The sequence below is a fragment of the Rhodnius prolixus genome, unplaced genomic scaffold (genome assembly GCF_049639745.1).
Source record: "Rhodnius prolixus isolate KJV_2025 unplaced genomic scaffold, Rpr scaffold_2, whole genome shotgun sequence".
Taxonomy (NCBI): domain Eukaryota; kingdom Metazoa; phylum Arthropoda; class Insecta; order Hemiptera; family Reduviidae; genus Rhodnius; species Rhodnius prolixus.
The window spans coordinates 26,736,877-26,760,264 of record NW_027411592.1 but is presented as its reverse complement, the minus strand read 5'-3'; the positions used below and the strand labels follow the sequence as shown (position 1 = coordinate 26,760,264).

General features: G+C 34.3%; 1 protein-coding gene across 4 annotated transcripts in view; it reads left to right on the top strand.

The window, feature by feature from the left end:
- Positions 1–23,388, top strand: part of mwh (multiple wing hairs) — a 307,353-nt gene that overhangs the window by 274,303 nt on the left and 9,662 nt on the right. For all 4 annotated transcript variants that reach the window (XM_074118651.1, XM_074118649.1, XM_074118650.1 and 1 more), the window contains one exon: positions 4,760–4,938. In XM_074118651.1, coding sequence (XP_073974752.1) covers positions 4,760–4,938 — 179 coding nt within the window. The remainder of the gene's footprint in view (positions 1–4,759; positions 4,939–23,388) is intronic.

Here is a 23,388-nt window from a genome sequence, read left to right as displayed (position 1 = left end):
TCGAAAATAATTACTAAAGAGAGAGGTAGACACCACAGTTTAGAATTTATATTAATTGAGCACTTTTATACTGAGCTCAAGCTCTTCAATATTTTGGTTCGAACTAAATCAATTTGTCTAAATCAGGGGTCGGCAACCCGCGGCTCGCGAGCTCTTTTATACAAATTGTGTGGCTCTTCAGCCTGTCCAAAATATATTGAATATTTTAATTTTATTGAAACAAATGAAAATTTCATTATTAAAGTAAAGATATTTTTTCAAAAAGAATTTTAAATGTGATAGGTTCGAAATTGAATAGAATAATATTAAAATAAAGTACGTAATTATATAATATTTTTATTCAAACACAGGTTTAGTTATTATTTATTTGTTTATTTACTTTGCAATATGTAAAAATAAATGTATAAAACTTTTATATGTTATTGAATATCATAATTTGTGAAAATACAAATGATCTACAGAGTTTTTTACTCTATCATCCCTGTGGCTCTAGGTTAAGATTTTTTTTAAATTATTTAAAGAAAAATGGCTCTCTACTTGAAATAGGTTGCCGACCCCCTGATCTAACTCAACCAAAAGGTCCAAACCATGGTTCATTCATTTTATACCATAACTTCACAAAAATTAAGTTGTAGCAACCATTTTTTTCTACTCAAAACGGATATTTGTCGTAAAAATTAAAAATCTGCACGATCGTTGTATCTAAAAGAAAAAGCTAAGACATATTTTTTCAAAAGCATTGCAAGTGGAAAAATGATAGGTACAAAAAGAATTCCTTACATTTTAAATATTTTGCAAAAAAGCGAAATTATTTTCAGAAAATATCAAGCAGTAAGATCTGCAACGAGCATGGTTTCACGTAAAAACAAATAAAAATGAACGGTACTTTTTCATATACGAACGAAAAAGAAAAAAATGTCACGCGCGGGCTGGTATGTAATATCTGCCATTTTATTTCTCCTTGTAGTGCACTTTTGCTCCTTATTTCCACTGAGATCTTATTTCCTGTATTCCATAGAGTTGAAACGTTGTTAATAGGAGAATTAGACTTGTATAAAAGGGTGGCCCTTGAAGCCAAATCGTCTGAGATATACCCAATCTTAATTAAGATACTCAATTATGAGGCAACCTTACGCAACGGGCTGAAAAAAAAATCCATTACGGCTCCATCCGAAAGAAAATCGTTGGAACTGTTTTCGGGGGCAAAAATAATAAAGCAAGTAACTGATTTTGTCCAGAAGGTTATTGACAAGTCTCAAGTTGGCACCCAAATCGAATGGTCACATTTGAACGTTTATTTTCCGATTATGAGAATGCTACTATTAAACACTGAATAATTTTTAAAAACATTTGGATGTCGCTGACTTTTAAGATGGAGTAAACTGCTCTGAAATCTTCTGATAATTGTTCATTAATATTGACCAACTTATAGCATACAATTTAAGACAAAGATTTATATGGACACTCGGATACACAGTAACATCAACAGAGGCAACATACTCGTACAAACAAAAAACACTTCTAGATTTCATTAAGTTTTAACCTTTGCTTTTGGTTTTCATTCATTCACATTTAGCAATAAAGTGAAATTTGTAACAAATAGTTACAAACTTCAAATATAAACTAGAAATTCTTACAGCTCAGCGCTCAAAATTCCAGCAAATAAAACACAAAAAACTGTTTCAACATTTGATGATGTTGTACGAGGGTCGTTTGAAAAGTCCGTGCAAAAATAAAAACTACTTAATTTTTTGGGGCAAACCTTTTTTATTTTTCAACATAGTCTCCTTTTAGGCTTATACACTTCGTCCAACGCTGCTCTAGTTTGTTGATCCCTTCCGAATAATAGGATTTGTCCAAGTCTGAAAAATAGCCATTCGTTTCTGCAATCACCTCCTCGTTTGAATAAAATCTTTTTCCCCTCCAGCCATTTCTTCATATTGGGGAACAAATAGTAGTCCGAGGGAGCCAAGTCTGGAGAATAGGGGGGATGTGAAACGAGTTGGAACCCTATTTCCATTAATTTTGCGACCACAACTGCTGAGGTGTGAGCTGGTGCATTGTCGTGATGGAAAAGGACTTTTTTGTGGGCCAATCGTGGGCGTTTTTCTTGCAGCTCGGTTTTCAAACGGTCCAATAACGATGAATAATATGCACCTGTAATAGTTTTACACTTTTCCAGATATGAGGATTATTCCTTGCGAATCCCAAAAGACAGTCGCCATAATCTTTCCGGCCGAAGGAACGGTCTTCGCCTTTTTTTGGCGCAGATTCCCCCTTGGTAACCCATTGTTTAGATTGTTCTTTGGTCTCAGGAGTGTAGTGATGTATCCATGTTTCATCCACAGTGACGAAACGACGCTTAAAGTCCTGCGGATTCTTCTGGAACAGCTGCAAACCGTCCTTGCAACACTTCACACGATTTCGTTTTTGGTCAAGCGTGAGCAATCGCGGCACCCATCTTGCGGATAGCTTTGTCATGTCCAAATGTTGATGCAAAATATTATGTACCCGTTCATTCGAGATGCCCACAGCACTAGCAATCTCACGTACCTTCACTCTTCTGTCATCCATCACCATATCATGGATTTTATCAATGATTTCTGGAGTAGTAACCTCAACAGGGCGTCCAGAACGTTCAGCGTCACTTGTGCCCATATGGCCACTCCGAAAATTTTGAAACCACTTATAAACTGTTCTAATCGAAGGTGCAGAGTCACCATAATGTTTATCAAGCTTCTCTTTAGTCTCCTGAGGCGTTTTTCCTTTCATAAAGTAGTGTTTAATCAACACACGAAATTCTTTTTCGCCCATTTTTTGAAAATCACTCGACTTCCTCGATTCATTCGAATGCCAAACACAAAGAAATAGACCGATCTGGCTGAAACTTGGTGTGTGTTCTTCCAAGAGATGCTACTAACTAAACATAACCTCGATACGCGCCAGTGGTGCTATCTCTCTGACTTTGCACGGACTTTTCAAACGACCCTCGTATCTGTTCAACAACATTTTGTTTTTGATACGAATTTAAGCCATGGATTATTGATTTTGCTCAGTTTATCGGTAATAAATAAAATACAGAATCGGAGAGGCTTTTTTTTTTTTGCAAAGCTAATGGAATAATGGCGAGCGATTGCAATGATAACGTCGTTCTTTCCATTCCAATTATGGAAGAGAATCTTATTTCTTTACATCCATTTACTTAATGCTCCTGAGCAGAGGCTACAATTATTAAAGTTATAACAAAAATAATTGTTTCTATTGCGATAGTAGCGAAAAGATTTCTTTTTTCTTTTTTTTTTAAAAAGAAGTAAATTGTATAGTTCAGTAAGGCCATCATTGTATCTCCAAGATGGAGGACATTCTCATACAATGTTCCACGTACATTTCTCAGACGAACGGCAACGGCGAGTCTTTGCATTAATTACACACATCCCTAAATAGATTACCGGAAACATTAGTAATTCTTTTGTCCTTGAATTCTGAAGAAAATCATAGACCGTGAAATAAAGCAGAAAGATAATAGAAACTGAAGTTCATTGCTATTACGGGCAGGGGTGGTAGAGAAGTTATTGCATCTATTACAGAGCTGTAATTTCATTTCTAATGTTGTTTAGATTCAAGTATCTAGCAGTACATTACTGCGAGGTTTTGGAGAATTTTGAGATTTTTTTCCCCCAAAAAATTAAGATGTTATGAGTGGCTAGGAGTTTAAGATGATTTGTAATTAATCCAAAGATAAAGGTGTCACAGTTCGGTCGGTAAAAAATTAATAAAAATAAAGTAAGGAATGACGATGGCATGTGCGAAAAATTTGAACCCTCAGATGACTTTTTCGTACCACTATGTGCATAATGAAAGTATCTTCAATCTTCGAACTGGGTAAATCGCCTGAAACAACATGTCCGCCCCACCGATTTGCGAAATATTGGGAATTTAATTAAAATATTCAAGAATTACAAAGATTATAAGAGAAACGCCAGATATTATGCTAAGATTGTCGAGCTTTTTCCATTCAGTTATTCCGTCTAGTGCAATTTTACAAGACTCTGTCATTAATGAATGAAATTGAATTTGAGTACACCATTCTTGTAAATAAAACCAAAAATAGGAATTGTGTGCTTTTTTGTGAGTCAAATTTCTTAAAACAGCCTAATCTTGTTTGGCGAAGACGGTTGTGAACAGTGAGTCAGAGATGTTACAAATTTTATGAGCCCTCTTTCACTTTAAAACGGTAAACTTCACCAATTTAGTATGATGTATTTTAAACAACTTTACTAAAAGAATCTACCAATGTATACGTTGACCCGAATAAAAATCGTGATTTTATTTAATTAATTAAAACTGTCCGGTAGGACAGTTGTATAAGGGTTGATCGTCAAAAACTGCACGAAAAAGCGTAACATTGAAAAACATCCAACTTTGACAATTTTTTTCTCTTTTTCTATAAAAGATAAAATTCCCAAATTTTCTTTAAAATATAGGGCAAACCCTCCTTTTTAACTGTAATTTTTTCGCAACAACCCAGATCTGATAGATTTTGAGGAAAAAGTTGCTGAAACTGAGCAAAAACGGCTTTTTCAAAAATTGGACTTGTTCTTGATGTTGTTTTTACCTTTTTTTGTAACTGTGTAGCGCCTAAACGCGAGATTTTTGAATTAGTTCCTTATTATTTACGTTTGATAATATGTATTTATAATCTCGTAAAAATAAAATATTGGTTTATGTTTTATTACAATTTATTATTTTTATTTTACAGAATCATTGGCGCCCTCCAGTATACAATCCTGAAGATTACGCAGCCGGTCTTCTGTCTAGAAAGGGGGTCTTAACTCCTCAAGTGCGACAAACTGGTGATGAAATGGCGCTGAAACAATTTGAAACTACTGCCGATCTGCTTTCAAAGCTTACATCAGATCTTAGGACAGCATATCCAAGGTGAATCTTTTATGAATCCTTTATTTATTTTAAGAGATTTTAGTTTTCTTTGATTTTATGGATGGTTTCAGGATTTTAAATTTATATCTTACTCTTTAACAAAAACTTACAGTTTAAATTGTTAAGTATAAGGGTTGATTAAACGCCAAAAGGTACACAAATCAGCTAGTACCCAACATTTCATTCATGCTTAGCTGATATAATTTAAGTAATTTTGCTGCATTAACTTTTTCTTCACATTTTTTTAGAAATTATTAGATGTCACAGACCCTTATGCTGGCCCTTTTCATCTACAAAATATTTGTTCAAGTAGCACTGTAGATTGACTGTTATATCTAGTTATTTATAATAATCAAACTATTAATTACTGGTGAAAAAGAAAAACGTTATAAAAAATAAAAAAAAATTATGAGGCTAAAAAATTCAAAACCTTTTTTTAAAAAATGCTTATATCAACATACATCAATGATTTTGTTTATTTTATTTATTTATTTTATTTTATTTATTTTTTTAAATCGTCGGTTTAAGTTCATTCTTCGATTAAAGTAATTGTTATTTTATGTAGTAGTCAAACGTTTATAATAATAGGTAATAATTATCTGGCTTTATCGCAAATAATATAGTTTTCTTCAATTACACTCTCAATGTAGCTGTTCTTCTCACAATGTTGAATATATGTAATATATAATAAATAAGATATGCATATTTTTAGGACAGCTAATTATTCCAGTATTTTACTATAAGTAAAATTAGGGGGCCTAAATTAAATTACAATTGAGAAATGAATAATTATTGTTGAATAATCTACTTGTTATTAACTGTGTGTTATTTGTGCTCACGAATATTTCGGTAAGACGAATTCAAGACTGAAATATTCTGTTAAATCCGTGATTCAAATTTAAACAGTAGCTGACTCTAACTTTGTTTTTCTCTACTTTAACATGAATGTATATGTGACTACTAAGAATAAAGGGCATATTAAAGAGAAATTTGAAGAATAATTTGAAATGGAGTTAAAATAAAGTACCTATTTAAAAACGAAGATATAATATACATTTTATCATAATTATAACAAAATAATATTATGATCTGGCCAGCATAAGGGTCTGTGACATCTAATAATTTCTAAAAAAATGTGAAGAAAAAGTTAATGCAGCAAAATTACTTAAATTATATCAGCTAAGCATGAATGAAATGTTGGGTACTAGCTGATTTGTGTACCTTTTGGCGTTTAATCAACCCTTATACTTAACAATTTAAACTGTAAGTTTTTGTTAAAGAGATTTTTGTACCTTTTGGATAGATTTTCATTTTTGTCTATTTTACAAAGTTACTTATCTGCTTCACAGATTTTTTTAAAATTTAGAATAAGCAATTCTATCATTATAACCTGATAAGGTGTTAAGTCGGAACCGTAACTACCATTGGAGAGATCTTTTTAAAGAATGATTATAGTTGCCATCCTCAATAACAATTTTTTTGAGAAAGCGTTTTGAATAAAATAGGAAGGTATTTGTACGTAAAAAGCAAAATTAAACTGCGATTTCAGTACTTCCTCTTAAGAGGAGTAAGAAAAATAAACTGCGATTACAGTACTTCTCCCTAAAAGGCAAAGATTTTGAATCGAACGACTATTCATTAATGTAAATAGGTTCACCCATTGATAATTTTAACGATTGCAGTACTTCCTCTTAGTAGGTGCAAGAGCATCAGCAACGTAGAGGAGCTTTAACCACTTATTCGTGCTAAATTTTATCAAAATCGGACAAAGCGTTACAGAAATATTGGTAATAATAGTTTTAGAAAGGGCCTTACTTGGGTGGGGCAAACTCCCCTCTTTATGAGGCACAGCGTTCAGACTTTTAAAGTGCAAATCTGTAAAAAATTTCAATTCGAATGACACTTCATTCATGACAATCGGTTCTCGTGTCGATAATTTGAAACGATTGCTATACTTTCCCTTAACAAGTGTAAGAGCTGATCGCCGCTTTAATGTTACGTAGGGGAGCCCTAACTCTATCATCCTACCAAATTATTTCAAAATCGGGCTAAGATTTACAGAATAATTAGTAATAATAATTTTGGAGGGGGCCTTACATAAAGGGGCTAACTCCTCTCCTATGCGATGTACAGCGTCGAGACCCCCAAAAGGCACATCTACATAAAATTCCGAATCGAATGACACCTCATTCATGAAAATCGGTTCCCGCGTTTAGGCGCTACGTAGTTTACAAAAAAGGTAACAACAACAAGAAGAAGAAGAAGAAGAAGAAGAAGAAGAACAAGAACAACAACAATTTTTGAAAAAGCCGTTTTTGCTCATTTTCGGCAACTTTTTTCTCGAAACCTATTAGATCTGGGTTGTTGCAAAAAAATTGCAGCTATAAAGGAGGGTTTGCCCTGTAATTTAAAGAAAATTTGGGAATTTTATCTTTTATAGAAAAAGAGAAAAAAATTGTCAAAGTTGGGTGTTTTTCAACGTTACGCTTTTTCGTGCAGTTTTTGACGATCAACCCTTATACAACTGTCCTACCGGACAGTTTTAATACTTAAGTTGCCAAAACTAAATTTACTTTTTAAAACGTTAAATCTATTTCTGCTGTCTGAAAAGGATACAGTTATACCTTTCAATTATGTTTCATGAATCCAGTGTATTCAAGAGTTGGTTTTTTAATGTCAATGAATACGCGAAAACAAGAGACACAGTCAGTCTCGTACGCGCTCTCTTCCACATTCATCCTCTTATTTAGATGCACGTAAATACTCGTTGTGTAAGGTGATGTTTTACAGATATTATAACAAAAAGCTAGACTAGGGGCTGTTATTGTTTGTCATAAAAATGAAGTAAATTTACATAAAAACCTCTTGAACAAACAAAAAAAATTCATAATATTGTTTAGCAAGTACGTAATAATCCACCAAAAATAACTGTAAGTTCGTTGTAATATCCTAAACGAAGTACACTACGTCATTACAAAAATTATTTCTATTAAATAAATCAAAAATTGCGGAAATATTTGGGAGGTATTCTGTAAAGTGAATCAGAAATGCTGATTACCTAGAGGATCTAGGTACCTAGAGGTTCTCAAATTGGGCGCTGCTAGGGGGGACCAGTTGATGGTACCTGAGCCTGTTTTTCAGAAAAATTCTCTCCTACGATTTTCTACTCGTGCATACAAGTACAGTGGTTAAAAAAAGTATTCATAAACTAAGTTTTTTAACTTTATCTACTGAACTTTTGTTTCTAGGATGACTAGTTCTTCAGCACTGAAATCGAAGATAGTAACAATGAATTTAATGCTCTCGTTTTCTTTTATAAACATAAAGAATTGCATAAAGAATTTTGGAAGAATTAAAAAGCTGCTTATTGGCAAACTTTCGAGTGAAATCCAGCCTCTTCATCCCATTGATTTCACTAATAAATGGTTTCTTCCTTGCAGTTCTACCTTTGTAACTCATTGCATTTCAGATGGTCTGTGGCGTAACAAGGGTCCCTGAAGTTGACGCGAGGCTTTCCGAGAGTTGGCGTGCTCATCTGTAGCGCATACTTCTTTCAACAGGATAACGATCCCAAACATACAGCCCAAAAAACTAAGGAATGGCTGCATTATAATGCCCGGAAACAACTTCTCACCCCCCCACAGTCTCCGTATATAAACCCTATTGAAAATATATGGTCTTATTTGGAGCGGAAAATTCGAAAATTGAAATGTTCTACCAGAAAAGAGCTCATAACCAATTTAAAGAAATCATGGACAGAAATCACATCTCAAGAGACACTAAACCATCAGGAATCTATGCCAAGGAGGCTTCAGGCAATAACAAATGCAAAGGGATTGCTTACAAAATATTAGGTCTTTAGTTTTCCGTTAATTATAACATTCAGACTGAGTGTATGAATATTTATTTTGCATACAATAAATTATTTTTCTGCTTTTTAATCAATCCTTTATGTTTATAAAAGAAAATGAGAGCATTAAATTCATTGTTACTATCATCGATTTCAGTGCTGAAGAAATAGTCATCCTAGAAACAAAAGTTCAGTAGATAAAGTAAGAAAACTTAATGCATGAATACTTTTTTTTTACCACTGCACGAGTATTAAAGAAAATCTTTTTTGACCACTGTAGTTTTATATAAATTTTTGGAAAAAATTTTGACGAACCTGGTTATCTCCGTTTTTCAAACTGTGTCGTTACTGCATGGACCATCTTTTCCATTCTACTCTCCAACCAAATCCTCCTGGACTATTTTTCTAGCCAGCTCTTCTTGTACATTCTCCTAACTTAGACTTTTAACTTAGCTTTTTGTCTTGATTGAAGTAAAAGTAATATATAAAGTGTAGTAGTTGCCTATGTTTTTGAGGTGGGGTTTAATGTCCATCTGTCAAATTAACTTGGTTGACTTAAATGTGTGCAGTTAAGCGTCTTTCCAAATTTGATGTTGTTTCTTAAAAAGTTTATGATATTTTTTTGTCAACTTTGATGCGCTGACTAAAGAGAAATTACATGGTGAAGAGTGCAGTAAATGCTGGCGCTTCTATCAGCTGGACAATAAAAATTCAGCTGTGAAATGTTCAATACTATTTCAGTTATATAGATAGTCAATTAATCCTCGTATAATGACAGAAGAAATTGAACCTTATAAGAAAGTTACGCAACGTTCAAGAAGGCCATTTGTGGGAACAACTGGCAGTCATCGTGATTGCGAGTGAGTCTTATTTAAATACAATAGTGTGGGATGTATATTAGTTATGATCTTCTAGACCATAGTCGCCGATCTTCCAGCTGACACTTCATGCTATGACCTGCCGCATAATACTTTTGAAACATTTGTTATTCTAATAACGGACCACACCCTTGTATGTGAAACTTTTCTCTTTAGGGCAGCAATAACAAAAACAGTGTCATCTTCAAAATTAACGATCAATAACAGAACTATAACTGATTAAAGTTATAGCGGTTATACATGTAACTTTCTGGAAGACGCGTTGCCAACACCGACTTAAGCATACTTAATTGTTGAATGAAAAAGGGTTTACTTGTTTGAGCGTGGAAACAGATGACTCTTTTAGATATGCCGACATTGCAGCCCTTGCATGGAATGAGAGTTCTGTATTAATTCCATTTGAAACTGTTGAACGCGAACACTCAGTAAAAGTAGGTGAGGAGAAGAAGGCAATCTGTGAAAAAATTATCCAGTTCTAAGAGAGAAATAAAGGGAGCAATATGGGGATAGATATTAGTCTTTATAGTCTTAGATTAGTGGCGAGAGGGACGATACCAAAGGCAGGAAGAAAGAATGGGAAAACCTGCAAGAAAGTTACAGAAGGATATGTTTGATTCTATTGTGTCTGTAGGGAATAGAAGAATCGTAGGAGGCTATGTCGCGGCTGAGTAATACAAAGATAACGAGGAGTTTCTTTGACGAGGTCGTTCTGCATCCAGCGAAAAGGACAAGCCGAATCCTTCCTCATTGATTCACCTCGCGTATTATATTAACCAGCCCATAGCAGTAAAACCATCGCTGTTATTTGTGTCACTTACCACACCTTATTGGAATACACAGTTAACATTCACGCACCGTCTGCTTATTTAATCATTAATCCATTGTTCTAAATCTAATGGTCGCATTGTCGTGTCATTACCTTGTGACAGATCGGAAAGCAGCTTTTGGGCAACTCATCCAAGATTAGCGGTCCTCAATTATTGTTTCTATATATATATAAAAAAAAAAATGTTTCGCTTACCAATGAATTCAAAATTGGACGTACTTCTCTTGTGGGACTATGTTAAATAAACTACGCTAACGATATGTCGATAAATGCACGATGCTGTATTAGACGATTAGCGATTAATGGTATACAAACATCTGAGTGTGCTTGTTCTATATTTACATTATTCACTACTTCTTCCCTCAGATTTAAAATTTCAAGGTAACATTAAATAATGTCATGATTGTTTAGGTACAGTGCGTCTGTAAAAAGGTGTACTAATTTGAGGCAATCTTCATATATTAAAACAGAACAGTTCTGTTCAAGGATCTGAAAGTTACAATAACGAGTCTCATTTCTGTGTTCAAAAGCCCTAATGAGGCAGCTGACCACCAAATGAACTACACCTAAATTCTTAAGAATTACAATGGAAACAGTACTAATTAAAATTCCAGTTTGCGCAGTTCGCTTATACGGAATGATTAAAATTTCTCTTCCAAATAAAGTATGCTTAGTTTAAAGCACAAATACAATTACATTGTTTCCTTTTAAGGCAAAAGAAATTGTTTTCTGATGATTTGGGTTTAAATCAGCTTTTATTTTGATAAAATTTCAACCTTTGTAAGGAAAATAGTTTTAAAAAATGTATAAAAATTACTTTTTAAAAGAATGTACTACTACTCAAATCAGCTACTGAAAAAATTTTAATCAGGGTCACATTAGTTAAATTTCAGCATGTTTAAGTCTCTGGATATTGTTGTTAATTAATAATAAGAAATAGATTAAAAAAAAAAAATTAATTTGTGCCATGCATTGTTTAATTTTGTCAAGAGAATTGGATTCATATTTTTGATGGTTTTCTCGTCAGAGGGTCGTCATGGGAGAGTGATTATTAAGGAAATGATTGTTCGTTAGTTACATCCTCTTGTCAAACATTTAATAATAATTTAGAGGAATCTTACTACCCTTTATTTCTTCTAGCTAGACTAGCCTTTTTTACGCCAGAACTAAACATTTTGAAACTGCACTCACTTAAGCTCACTAGCACAACCAGTTGTAGGTAACACTTCTTGAACGCTAGATAATGTGAGCACACATTTCTTAAAGAAAGAAAATCGTGAGGTTATGGGCGATTTAATCGCCTAGGAGGGTCATCCTATCTGGTACGAAATGTTAAGTTGCAGGTTAAAGAAATATGGTGGGCTTATAAAGATGGATGGAAATTTTTGAGGCGACTAGTTTAACAAAGAAATCTCCTAGTCTCTAAGGATGGTGAATTTGGAAACTTAGTAAAGGAGCATTATCGACAGAGGATTTATGTTTTATAGGGAGGTTGGACGTTTGGATCGATTCCATATGTTCAGATAAATATTTAAATCAGTGGTTCCCAACCTTTTTATGACCAGGGACCATTTTAATATTTTTGTTGTTAGCAGGGACCACAGGTTCAATATCACAATAAACTACTTATAGATTTTAAAACTAAACTACAATTAACATTGTGATTATGTTTTCAGTTATATTAATGTGCTTTTCGAGCTTGCATTTTCCTAAGCCTAGGCGCTCTACGCTCGCTCGACGTCCCACTCACCGCGCCGTCGCCGCACACGCGGCCGCGTGATAAATAAATAAGTAAAGTAATTCCCTATTTTTTCAGGCGGGCTTTACGTCCAACTACCAATTAGATGTCGTGGACGGAGGCGACTAGCAAACATACTTTATTGTAAATTTCTTTTATTAACTTTTAAATAAAATCCAAGGCCTAAAGACCGGGAATCGAACCCAGTACCACAATATGTCAAATAAATATATCATTATTTTAAAAATGTTGCGTGTTTCGCGGACCATATTTTAGTTCTTGCGGAACCATGTTTTAGTTCTTTCGGAACAATATTTTAGTTCTTGCGGAACCATATTTTAGTTCTTGAAGTTTATATGAAACGTTTGTTGTTTACTTAATGATGGGATATGTTCTCAAGCTGACTTTACAAGAGTCTGTGTTAGCTTCTGCTTAGTTGAATCCTGCCTAGTCTCGAGTGTGGATTTATTTTCTACGAACAACCCAAGGTAGCGGAAACATTGGTGAGATGGCATTGGATTTTGGCCTTCCGATCAAATCTTATTACTACAGTCCCTGCTAACTTCTTCCATCTACTGAATTCTATCTTCACTAGTAAAAGAGTATATCGCTTTTTTGTATCAAGATTTGTTTTAAATAAGTAAATCGTTAATACCAGAAAGACAATTCTCTCGACCTGATCTCTCTCTAATCGATTGATACATTTCTGTCGTCTTACTGAAATAATTTTCTATAAAACAACTTTATTGCTCTCATGCCTTCATTAGTATCCTTTCCCCCACTCCCTTTGATATTCCTTTTTGCGTTCTGGCTAACGGACCAATTTTTTCATCTCTCTTATTAAAGGCTACTTTCCCAGCACTATGTTTAATAGATTATTCCTAAATTTACCGGTTCATTGTGAGAGCATTCCGAAAAGAGATGTAGAACATGTTTTTTTAAAAAAAGCACCGGCGATTATATCTGTTTCTTTCCTTCCACTTTGTAACTCATTGTAACAAGATTTTCTGTCGCACATAGAGTTATACTAAACTAATTCTAATTTAAGAACTTCAATAGACAGACCTTTTGCAGTGTTCACATAACTTGCCCCACTCTTTCTTTTTTTTTAAATTAGTTACTTAGATAATTACAAGGTTGTCATTTTTATGTTCTACGTAGCAATTAACAACAGTCTTCTATGTTTCACGTCATTTCTATCAGTTTTGTACATATTTTTCTGTCAGGAGGTGCCAAAAAATAATATTCAATAAAAGAAGATAGGAATCATTACTAAAATAATTTCTTTTTATGTTTGTTGTATATTTGATAACCAGAAATACTTACTTTGATCATATTGCAGTTAAAACTTATAAAAACCAGAAATAGCATCGATCGTAAACAATAAGTGGAATTAAAAAAATTTGTGATGAAAAAAACAATTATTGACAGTTATTAATAATTAACTAACACTAATTACCTAATAATAATTAATAAATTAACTAATTACTTCAATTTTATGACATTGTTAGGTCTCGAACGGATCTCGGTAGAAGTATGAGTTCTAGCCGGTTTGCAAGACACACTAATCTTGTCTTGTTAATCGAACTTTCGAGAGCTAGTACAATAGATTTGTGTAACTGAGATTGTTAGAGAAAGATAATCAGTTTCAAGATTAATAAGTATTTCTACTGGCTATCAAGTCCTACGAGGTTAATTCTTCAAGGGAATACTTGATGGACATACTGATTGGTTCTTGCTGGGTGCCTGGGATATATAAGACAAAAGCGTAAAGAGACAATAGTCAGCTTGGTTGCGGAAGGGTTGCCAAGGTGTTCTTAAAGGGTTTGAGCCATTTACAGCAGAGGGAAGTAAGCTGTAGGAAGGCAAAAATGTCTGGGCGCAGAAGTTGATGCTAATTATTTTCCTAACTGTTATTTAAAATCTTCATTATTTTAAGTATGTTAACCTATCGATCCTTTACAAAACATGCAATTATTTCAACTAAATCATAGACCATCACCACTCATCTATGTACATATGTACGAGATGCTCGTATGTTATATTCCGTACTAAATTTTCGGCCTCCTAAAAGCTTCAATTTTCCTTTCTGAGCAAGTTGTAAAATGTATAAAATGATTTGAAATTAAAAAATGTTCAAAATCTTTGTGGCACACTCTCCAGAAATATGTAAGCATAAGATTATACTCATCTAGGTTAAAAAGATAACGCAGAATTCAATTAACAATTATTGTTAAAAAAATAGAAAAATTTAGTTTAAAATAAATGATTTAACTTTAAAAATCCTACCTCCCATCATCTTGAACCAAACTCCTGTACCAACTGTGGACAAAGTACGCTACCTTGGACTGCATCTAGACAAACGGTTGACATGGAATCCTCATACTAGACTGAAAAGACAAGAAACTAACCAACGCTATCGTACAAGCTTCTCGCCAGTCTATTTGACAAACGATCGAAACGTAATAGGCTAGGCAAAAGGCATCTATGTTACTGTTGCTGCGACCAAATAGGTCATACAGCATTGAAGTATGGGGATCGACTAAGCGTTCCAACTCACTACGCCTCCAGACATTACAGTCAAAAATACTTCGAAAACTTCTTAACGCTCCGTTCTATGTATCTAAACTCACTATACACAATGTCCTCAAAACCCCTTTCATTACAGATCTTGCTAACACTCTCAAATTTCATTCCTCTACAGCAGCTCATCCTAACCCTCTCATAGAACACCTATCTTCCTCCACATTACCAGGTAATCCTCTAAGGAGATTGAAGAGAAGATGGCCTCGTGATATACTCTTATCGTGAGAGCAAAGCACGTTACTGGAGTGACACCACTGTGTGCCTTCTCCACTCATGATTTTTTTTTTTTTTATTTTTACTATATTTGCTTGTTGCAGCAACGTTGAGGTGGTAAATTCCAATTAAAGATTTAAAAAAAAAACTAAAAATATTTTTGAGGTGTTGTTTTAAAATATATCTTTTGATATCTTTCGATGAAGTAGTCTGCCTCAGTAAATTTCGGAACCTACCATCGTATCTCATGAGCACAACCATCGTATCAAAAATAGGAATCAAAATCAAGTTAAAATTTTCAAATGGGTTATCGTTACTGTGAGATTCGTAGACTTATGGAGAGAATGGTTAGGAATGAGCGGAAGCCTTGAAATTACTACTTATGTGCCGTTGCTTATTCTGGTTTAATTTAAAAACAGATGTAAACAACCCAGGAAGGAAGGCTGGCAGGTAATCAGATTAATGCATGTTAATTTTGAAATTATTATACACGCTAAAGCTTGCCATATTTATCCTTCTAAATTGTAAAACTAAATATGGTTAATAATAACCGCAAACATCTAATCAACGTTCTACCATCTACGCAGGCTCATGGTGAGCGTAAGTATTATAAATAAAATATTAAGTTGCACGCTGCCACGTTGTAACTAACTTCTTACTATAAATATACACCCTTCACAAGTATTTAAGTTAGACAGTTTATTTTCTTAGTGTATTCGCCATTTTTATCTAAAGCTCTCTTTGAAGCTGCTTTGACTTTACGATTTTATTATTATTGTCATTATGTAAGGTAGTCTAGCTAAAGATAAGGTTTCCAACTAAACTTAAGGCTAAAGCTGAGGCAGTCTCTATTGCAGACAAATTGTCCATAAAAAACATTTTCTATCGAACTCTATGACACTCCAAAAACAACATCTTTGCTGTAGAGGTGAAAAAAGTGCGAAATTGAAGAAAAGTCTGTGTTAGTAACAGAAGACAATTATGAAATATACTTGGAACCTACTATATTGAATTATGATCTAATATAAATTTAGCAAATCTAGACACAGGGCACTTCATCAAAAACTTCACTAAATTCTTTCTACTGAATTTGAATACTAATCCAGATTACTTGAAGTTGGACAAAATGAACTATTAACTTGATGAATTTTGAGTAGAGAAACACCCAATAGTTTGGGTGTTGTTCATCAGATATTGACAGTATTATAGGAGTATGAGGTGACCAAAGAATGCATTCAAGATACTGTGAAGCAGGAAAAAGCACTGTCAAGATGCATCCTCTACTCTTGCCCAAGATCTTTAAGGCTTGACAACATCAGAGGTCATTGACTCCTGGATCCTTTTTTCAGTGCACTGCTAGTGAGCTGTAGAAAGCTCCAATGAAGAGAAAATCTAAGAGCCTGCAGTTGCTCTTGCAGCCTATTACCAAATTGTATAGATAAATTACTGTTTGGGTGAATGTTAGTACAAAAATAACACGTCCTATGTTTATTAACATTTTTTTTTTAATTTCTTGTAAAAATACTATTTAATCAACAATTTATCAGAGTCTAAGTTAATTCTGCTTACTAACAAACAAGATAATAAAGACAAGTGCACTTTTATAACCAAAGGTAACACATTTACGGTAATGGGTTCGATGTATGCAGATTTTGTTTACTATTCCTGATCACCATTGTCATCAATGGATGTATGAATGTCCTTGGCTTTAATATTTTTACTTTTCCTTTGAAGTTATATGAAACGTACATGTCTGTAAGAAGGAATGTGGAAATTGTACGATTTATTTATTTAGTTTAGGCTTTAGATTTTCTGTAATGGATAATAAAAGGAATTAATAGTAAAGTAGGTTTCACCTCCGCCCACGACCACTCTTAGTCCTAGTCGGTAGTTGGTCGTAAAACCCGTCTAGAAAAATAGGCATTACTTACTTTGTACTTTGCTGAATGTACATATAATATTTGTGCTCGCTTTTCTTTCTTTGCAAATTATGTTGATTATAATTATGTATCAAACTCCAAATATGTAGTTGAGTCTTAAGGAAATGTACACCCTACGTTTTTAGCACCATTTCTAACCACAATGTGTAATGAACTAAGAACCTAGGTAAAAAAATTATTCCTCCATATCCAATAAGTTGCATTAACATTATCCTACACTGCAATAAAAATTCTTAAATTAGATTTTTAATTGTACTTTTTCATGCTAAAATAAAGTTTGTGAATAAATTAACATTTACTCTATTTTGTCTTTTGTTCAGAAGTAATTGTTTCAAATTAAGATGCCCTTAAAAGAATACAAAATTATGGTTTATAAAAGTGATTGGCAATTCTCTGCGGCAGAAAAAGGAACTAAATTAATATTTTTTTAGGCCGATAGAGTGTGGTTCATGGTAGATGATGTACTTTCTAATTCTTTTTTATTAGCTTGTTGGAAGCCCAAAGAAGTGAACAAAAGCAGTTTTAATAATAGAATAAATAAATGAAAGAATAGTAGAGGGCTTGTGTCCCTAAAGTCTTTAAAAAAATATTTTGCAGTTTGTTGCCAGAACATGCTAAAGCCTCCATAGGAAAGTCTCATTTTAAAGTTATAAATTGTCTCAATTTACTTACAAACAGTACAATTTCATTAATATATAAGTCTAAAGTTTGAGGATTTATTATGATTCTAGCTTACGGCTTCGATGGAACTAAAGAAAAATTCATCTCAAATCTTGGTGATGACAGTTTGTCTGCAGCTAACACACTATTATACGAGGGTCGTTTGAAAAGTCCGTGCAAAAATAAAAACTACGTAATTTTTTGGGGTAAACCTTTTTTATTTTTCAACATAGTCTCCTTTTAGGCTTATACACTTCGTCCAACGCTGCTCTAGTTTGTTGATCCCTTCCGAATAATAGGATTTGTCCAAGTCTGAAAAATAGCCATTCGTTTCTGCAATCACCTCCTCGTTTGAATAAAATCTTTTTCCCGCCAGCCATTTCTTCATATTGGGGAAGAAATAGTAGTCCGAGGGAGCCAAGTCAGGAGAATAGGGGGGATGTGAAACGAGTTGGAACCCTATTTCCATTAATTTTGCGACCACAACTGCTGAGGTGTGAGCTGGTGCGTTGTCGTGATGGAAAAGGACTTTTTTGTGGGCCAATCGTGGACGTTTTTCTTGCAGCTCGGTTTTCAAACGGTCCAATAACGATGAATAATATGCACCTGTAATAGTTTTACCCTTTTCCAGATAGTCGATGAGGATTATTCCTTGCGAATCCCAAAAGACAGTCGCCATAATCATTCCGGCCAAAGGAACGGTCTTCGCCTTTTTTGGCGCAGATTCTCCCTTGGTAACCCATTGATTAGATTGTTCTTTGGTCTCAGGAGTGTAGTGATGTATCCATGTTTCATCCACAGTGACGAAACGACGCTTAAAGTCCTGCGGATTCTTCTGGAACAGCTGCAAACCGTCCTTGCAACACTTCACACGATTTCGTTTTTAGTCAAGCGTGAGCAATCGCGGCACCCATCTTGCGGATAGCTTTGTCATGTCCAAATGTTGATGCAAAATATTATGTACCCGTTCATTCGAGATGCCCACAGCACTAGCAATCTCACGCACCTTCACTCTTCTGTCATCCATCACCATATCATGGATTTTATCAATGATTTCTGGAGTAGTAACCTCAACAGGGCGTCCAGAACGTTCAGCGTCACTTGTGCCCATATGGCCACTCCGAAAATTTTGAAACCACTTATAAACTGTTCTAATCGAAGGTGCAGAGTCACCATAATGTTTATCAAGCTTCTCTTTAGTCTCCTGAGGCGTTTTGCCTTTCATAAAGTAGTGTTTAATCAACACAGGAAATTCTTTTTCGTCCATTTTTTGAAAATCACTCGACTTCCTCGATTCAAACGAATGCCAAACACAAAGAAATAGACCGATCTGGCTGAAACTTGGTGTGTGTTCTTCCAAGAGATGCTACTAACTAAACATAACCTCGATACGCGCCAGTAGTGCTATCTCTCTGACTTTGCACGGACTTTTCAAACGACCCTCGTAAATAAGCCTTACTGTATCGACTGAAGATAAACATTCACTCTATTTAACTTTGACTTTTAGCATCAGAATGAATTAATCTCGCTTTTTGCAGATTTAAATGGCGAGCATAAATAAGACCTAAGTTTACTCCCATAAACCTAGTAAAAAATCAATATGGACTCGCTGAGATTTATTGGTTGAAATTGTTCACTTTTGTTGGTAAAATTAGGCACTATTTCTTGAATAGAATTGTCCAAACAATAACTTTGCCTCATTTCAAGAACTTATTCTATAATTACAACAATTTATAGCTTGATAAATCTATGTAGATTTTGTTTACTATTTCTGGTCATCATTGTGATCAATGGATATATGAATGTCCTTGGCTTTAATATTCTTACTTATCCTTTGAAGTTATATGAAACGTACATGTCTTTAGAAAGAGATGCGGAAACTGAGCATTTATAAAAAAGAAAGGAAATAATTATTTTTTCATTTTGAAATAAATCAAGTATGCAATATTAGGTAAGTAGATGTTTATAAAAAGGATTGTAGTAATTTCATTCAATTTCTCACGCTGATCCAGCTTACTTATAATTAAAAGAACCGTTACAATAAAAAAAAAAAAAAATGGTTGCAGTATTAATTGGCTTTAGGGACACAAGCATAAATCAAGCGTCATTTCCGTTTCTTTACTTAACAACCAACAACGGAATTTGAGCTTGATAACCGGTTTTTGAGTCAATTTTGGATGATACTAGTATTTTTCATAAAGATGGATAAAAATCGCTTTCAACAATTTTTTATAACAATGAAAAATAAATGAATTGTTCTGATGACTTTTTCTCAATTCAATCTTACAAAGTAGCCTTTAAAATTTACCTGTTTCTTGACTTTAGAATTATTTACCTGCTATCAGTTTTAACATATTAATGACGAAAATGTAAACAAAAAATGCCACTCTAGAGTGACATCAACTGTTTTAAAATTGTTCCAGAACTGTGATAAAATTAACTTTCCTAACTTTCTACGAATCATGTGACACAGCCTCGCAGAGCTGGTAAATGTGGGTCTATAGTGCATTGTAGATGGACGCCTTGATTGAGAGGCGCTATTCATAAAATCTCGCTATACCTACATAGGTTGCTTACTTCTTTTTTTTCAAACACAATTTAATAGTAAAATGCAGCACTGATAAAGAATTTTCGGAACCGTGCAATAAACTGCACTTTCGATGAACTTCTTCCCTTAATTACTTCCCTAAAGTTCAAGTGTTTTGAAAATTCTTTAGAATATAATTAACTCCCAGAGGGAATGTGGGTTCAGATAAAATCATTCCAACCATTTTTGAAAACAATTTGCAAAACACCTGAAAAAAAATTTAATTGTTTTTAATTTGGAATTTTCGTAATACCTTTAATTCCTAAACAATAAAATCGGTAGTTCTGTTCGGTTCGAGGGAGGCCTGTTTTCACTGCTATTCCAAAATTTCCTTAAATGAATTTTGCTGAGAAAAACTTCAAATTAAAGTTATGTAATGAGTATACCAAGTTTCAAAATTGTTAGAGCGCATTCTCACGTTTAAAGCGTATCAAAAAACATAGTGTTAAGTATAGTGCTCCAATTGTGGGATCTTCATTTCATGCACTAAAGGAGGAATTATTTTAATTGATTTTATTTTCAATAAAATTAAAAATAATGCAAAATTTGAAGGTAAATTAATGTTTTATTACTTTTGATTTATTGTTTATTTTTTCCTTAATTTTTAACTTCGAATGGAGAAGCCTGGAAATATTTGTTTGCAAAAAGGCGCCTTTTATCCAAGTGGCGACACTGTAGCTTCATTTAAATTTCTATTTTTTGTATTATTGTACATCGATTATGGTTACTGATTCATTTATCCAAAAAGAAGAAAAAATATTGCCAATTTCAGTCAGAATTTTCAAGATTTCGATCTAAAAATTAGGTCGTCTTTAGGATTTATATGCTAAAGGTTAGTATATCTTCTTTCCTGTATGTTTAGGTATTATATATAAAATATATAAATAGTTATAAAATAATTCTTAATAGCATAAGCCCTGAAGATGACCTAGTCCCTAGATCGAAAGCTGTGTAAAAAAATAAAATATATATACAGGGTGTCCCAAGGTATATGGATAACGACTTTTTCTCGGAAACTAAGATAACTAGAGCTAAAACTAAAAAAAATACGTGTCCCCGTAGTTTCTCCATTCATATTTTCTTCATAAAAGTATGATCCTATAAGTTCATTCCCAACAAGACCACACCATCCATTTATTCCAAGTACAGTCTGATGACGGGTTTCGTCAGGTGACTCGAGGATTTTCTTCGGCCCATACTCTGAAATTCCATCAGTTTATGATGCCGTTATTGGTGAATTTAGATTCATTCGTCCAAAGAATAATCATTAAAAATTATTGATCTTCTGACAATTACACATCGATACTGTAATAAATTCTATACGGCGTTCATGGTCTGTAGGGCGCAATCCTTGTATGATATGGGCCCTATAAGGTCTTAAGTCCTTATAGATATAGCTTTTTATAATCCTCCAAGCAGTACTTTTAGAGATTCTTAACTCGTGACTGATTCTACGTATGGATGTAGAAGGGTTTTCTCGGATCCAGAGAAGTACATCAAGTTCATTGTCAAACGAACGGACAGGTATTGGTAAATTCCGATTTGTTTAAATTTGGCACAACAGATCCAGATTCCCGAAAACTATGCGGTAAAACTGTGCGGTAATCTGGGTGTCTTTCGCGGTCGGGGAACCTCTCCACATACAACTGAGCAGCTCTCAAAGCAACCTTGGCACATTCTAAAAAAAACATCATATACGAGGGTCGTTTGAAAAGTCCGTGCAAAAATAAAAACTACGTAATTTTTTGGGGTAAACCTTTTTTATTTTTCAACATAGTCTCCTTTTAGGCTTATACACTTCGTCCAACGCTGCTCTAGTTTGTTGATCCCTTCCGAATAATAGGATTTGTCCAAGTCTGAAAAATAGCCATTCGTTTCTGCAATCACCTCCTCGTTTGAATAAAATCTTTTTCCCGCCAGCCATTTCTTCATATTGGGGAAGAAATAGTAGTCCGAGGGAGCCAAGTCAGGAGAATAGGGGGGATGTGAAACGAGTTGGAACCCTATTTCCATTAATTTTGCGACCACAACTGCTGAGGTGTGAGCTGGTGCGTTGTCGTGATGGAAAAGGACTTTTTTGTGGGCCAATCGTGGGCGTTTTTCTTGCAGCTCTGTTTTCAAACGGTCCAATAACGAAGAATAATATGCACCTGTAATAGTTTTACCCTTTTCCAGATAGTCGATGAGGATTATTTCTTGCGAATCCCAAAAGACAGTCGCCATAATCTTTCCGGCCGAAGGAACGGTCTTCACCTTTTTTGGCGCAGATTCCCCCTAGGTAACCCATTGTTTAGATTGTTCTTTGGTCTCAGGAGTGTAGAGATGTAGCCATGTTTCATCCACAGTGACGAAACGACGCTTAAAGTCCTGCGGATTCTTCTGGAACAGCTGCAAACCGTCCTTGCAACACTTCACATGATTTCGTTTTTGGTCAAGCGTGAGCAATCGCGGCACCCATCTTGCGGATAGCTTTGTCATGTCCAAATGTTGATGCAAAATATTATGTACCCGTTCATTCGAGATGCCCACAGCACTAGCAATTTCACGCACCTTCACTCTTCTGTCATCCATCACCATATCATGGATTTTATCAATGATTTCTGGAGTAGTAACCTCAACAGGGCGTAAAGAACGTTCAGCGTCACTTGTGCCCATATGGCCACTCCGAAAATTTTGAAACCACTTATAAACTGTTCTAATCGAAGGTGCAGAGTCATACCATAATGTTTATCAAGCTTCTCTTTAGTCTCCTGAGGCGTTTTGCCTTTCATAAAGTAGTGTTTAATCAACACAGGAAATTCTTTTTCGTCCATTTTTTGAAAATCACTCGACTTCCTCGATTCAAACGAATGCCAAACACAAAGAAATAGACCGATCTGGCTGAAACTTGGTGTGTGTCCTTCCAAGAGATGCTACTAACTAAACGTAACCTCGATACGCTCCAGTGGTGCTATCTCTCTGATTTTGCACGGACTTTTCAAACGACCCTCGTACATATCACGACGTTCAAACACTATTCTTGGCATGTTGAAAGTAGCAATTAATAACGATAAATGTACCATTATTATAGGTACACGTTGAATAAGTAAATGTAAACACTAGTAACTAAACATTTATATAGCATAAGCCCTGAAGATGACCTAGTCCCTAGATCGAAAACTTAGTAAAAAAT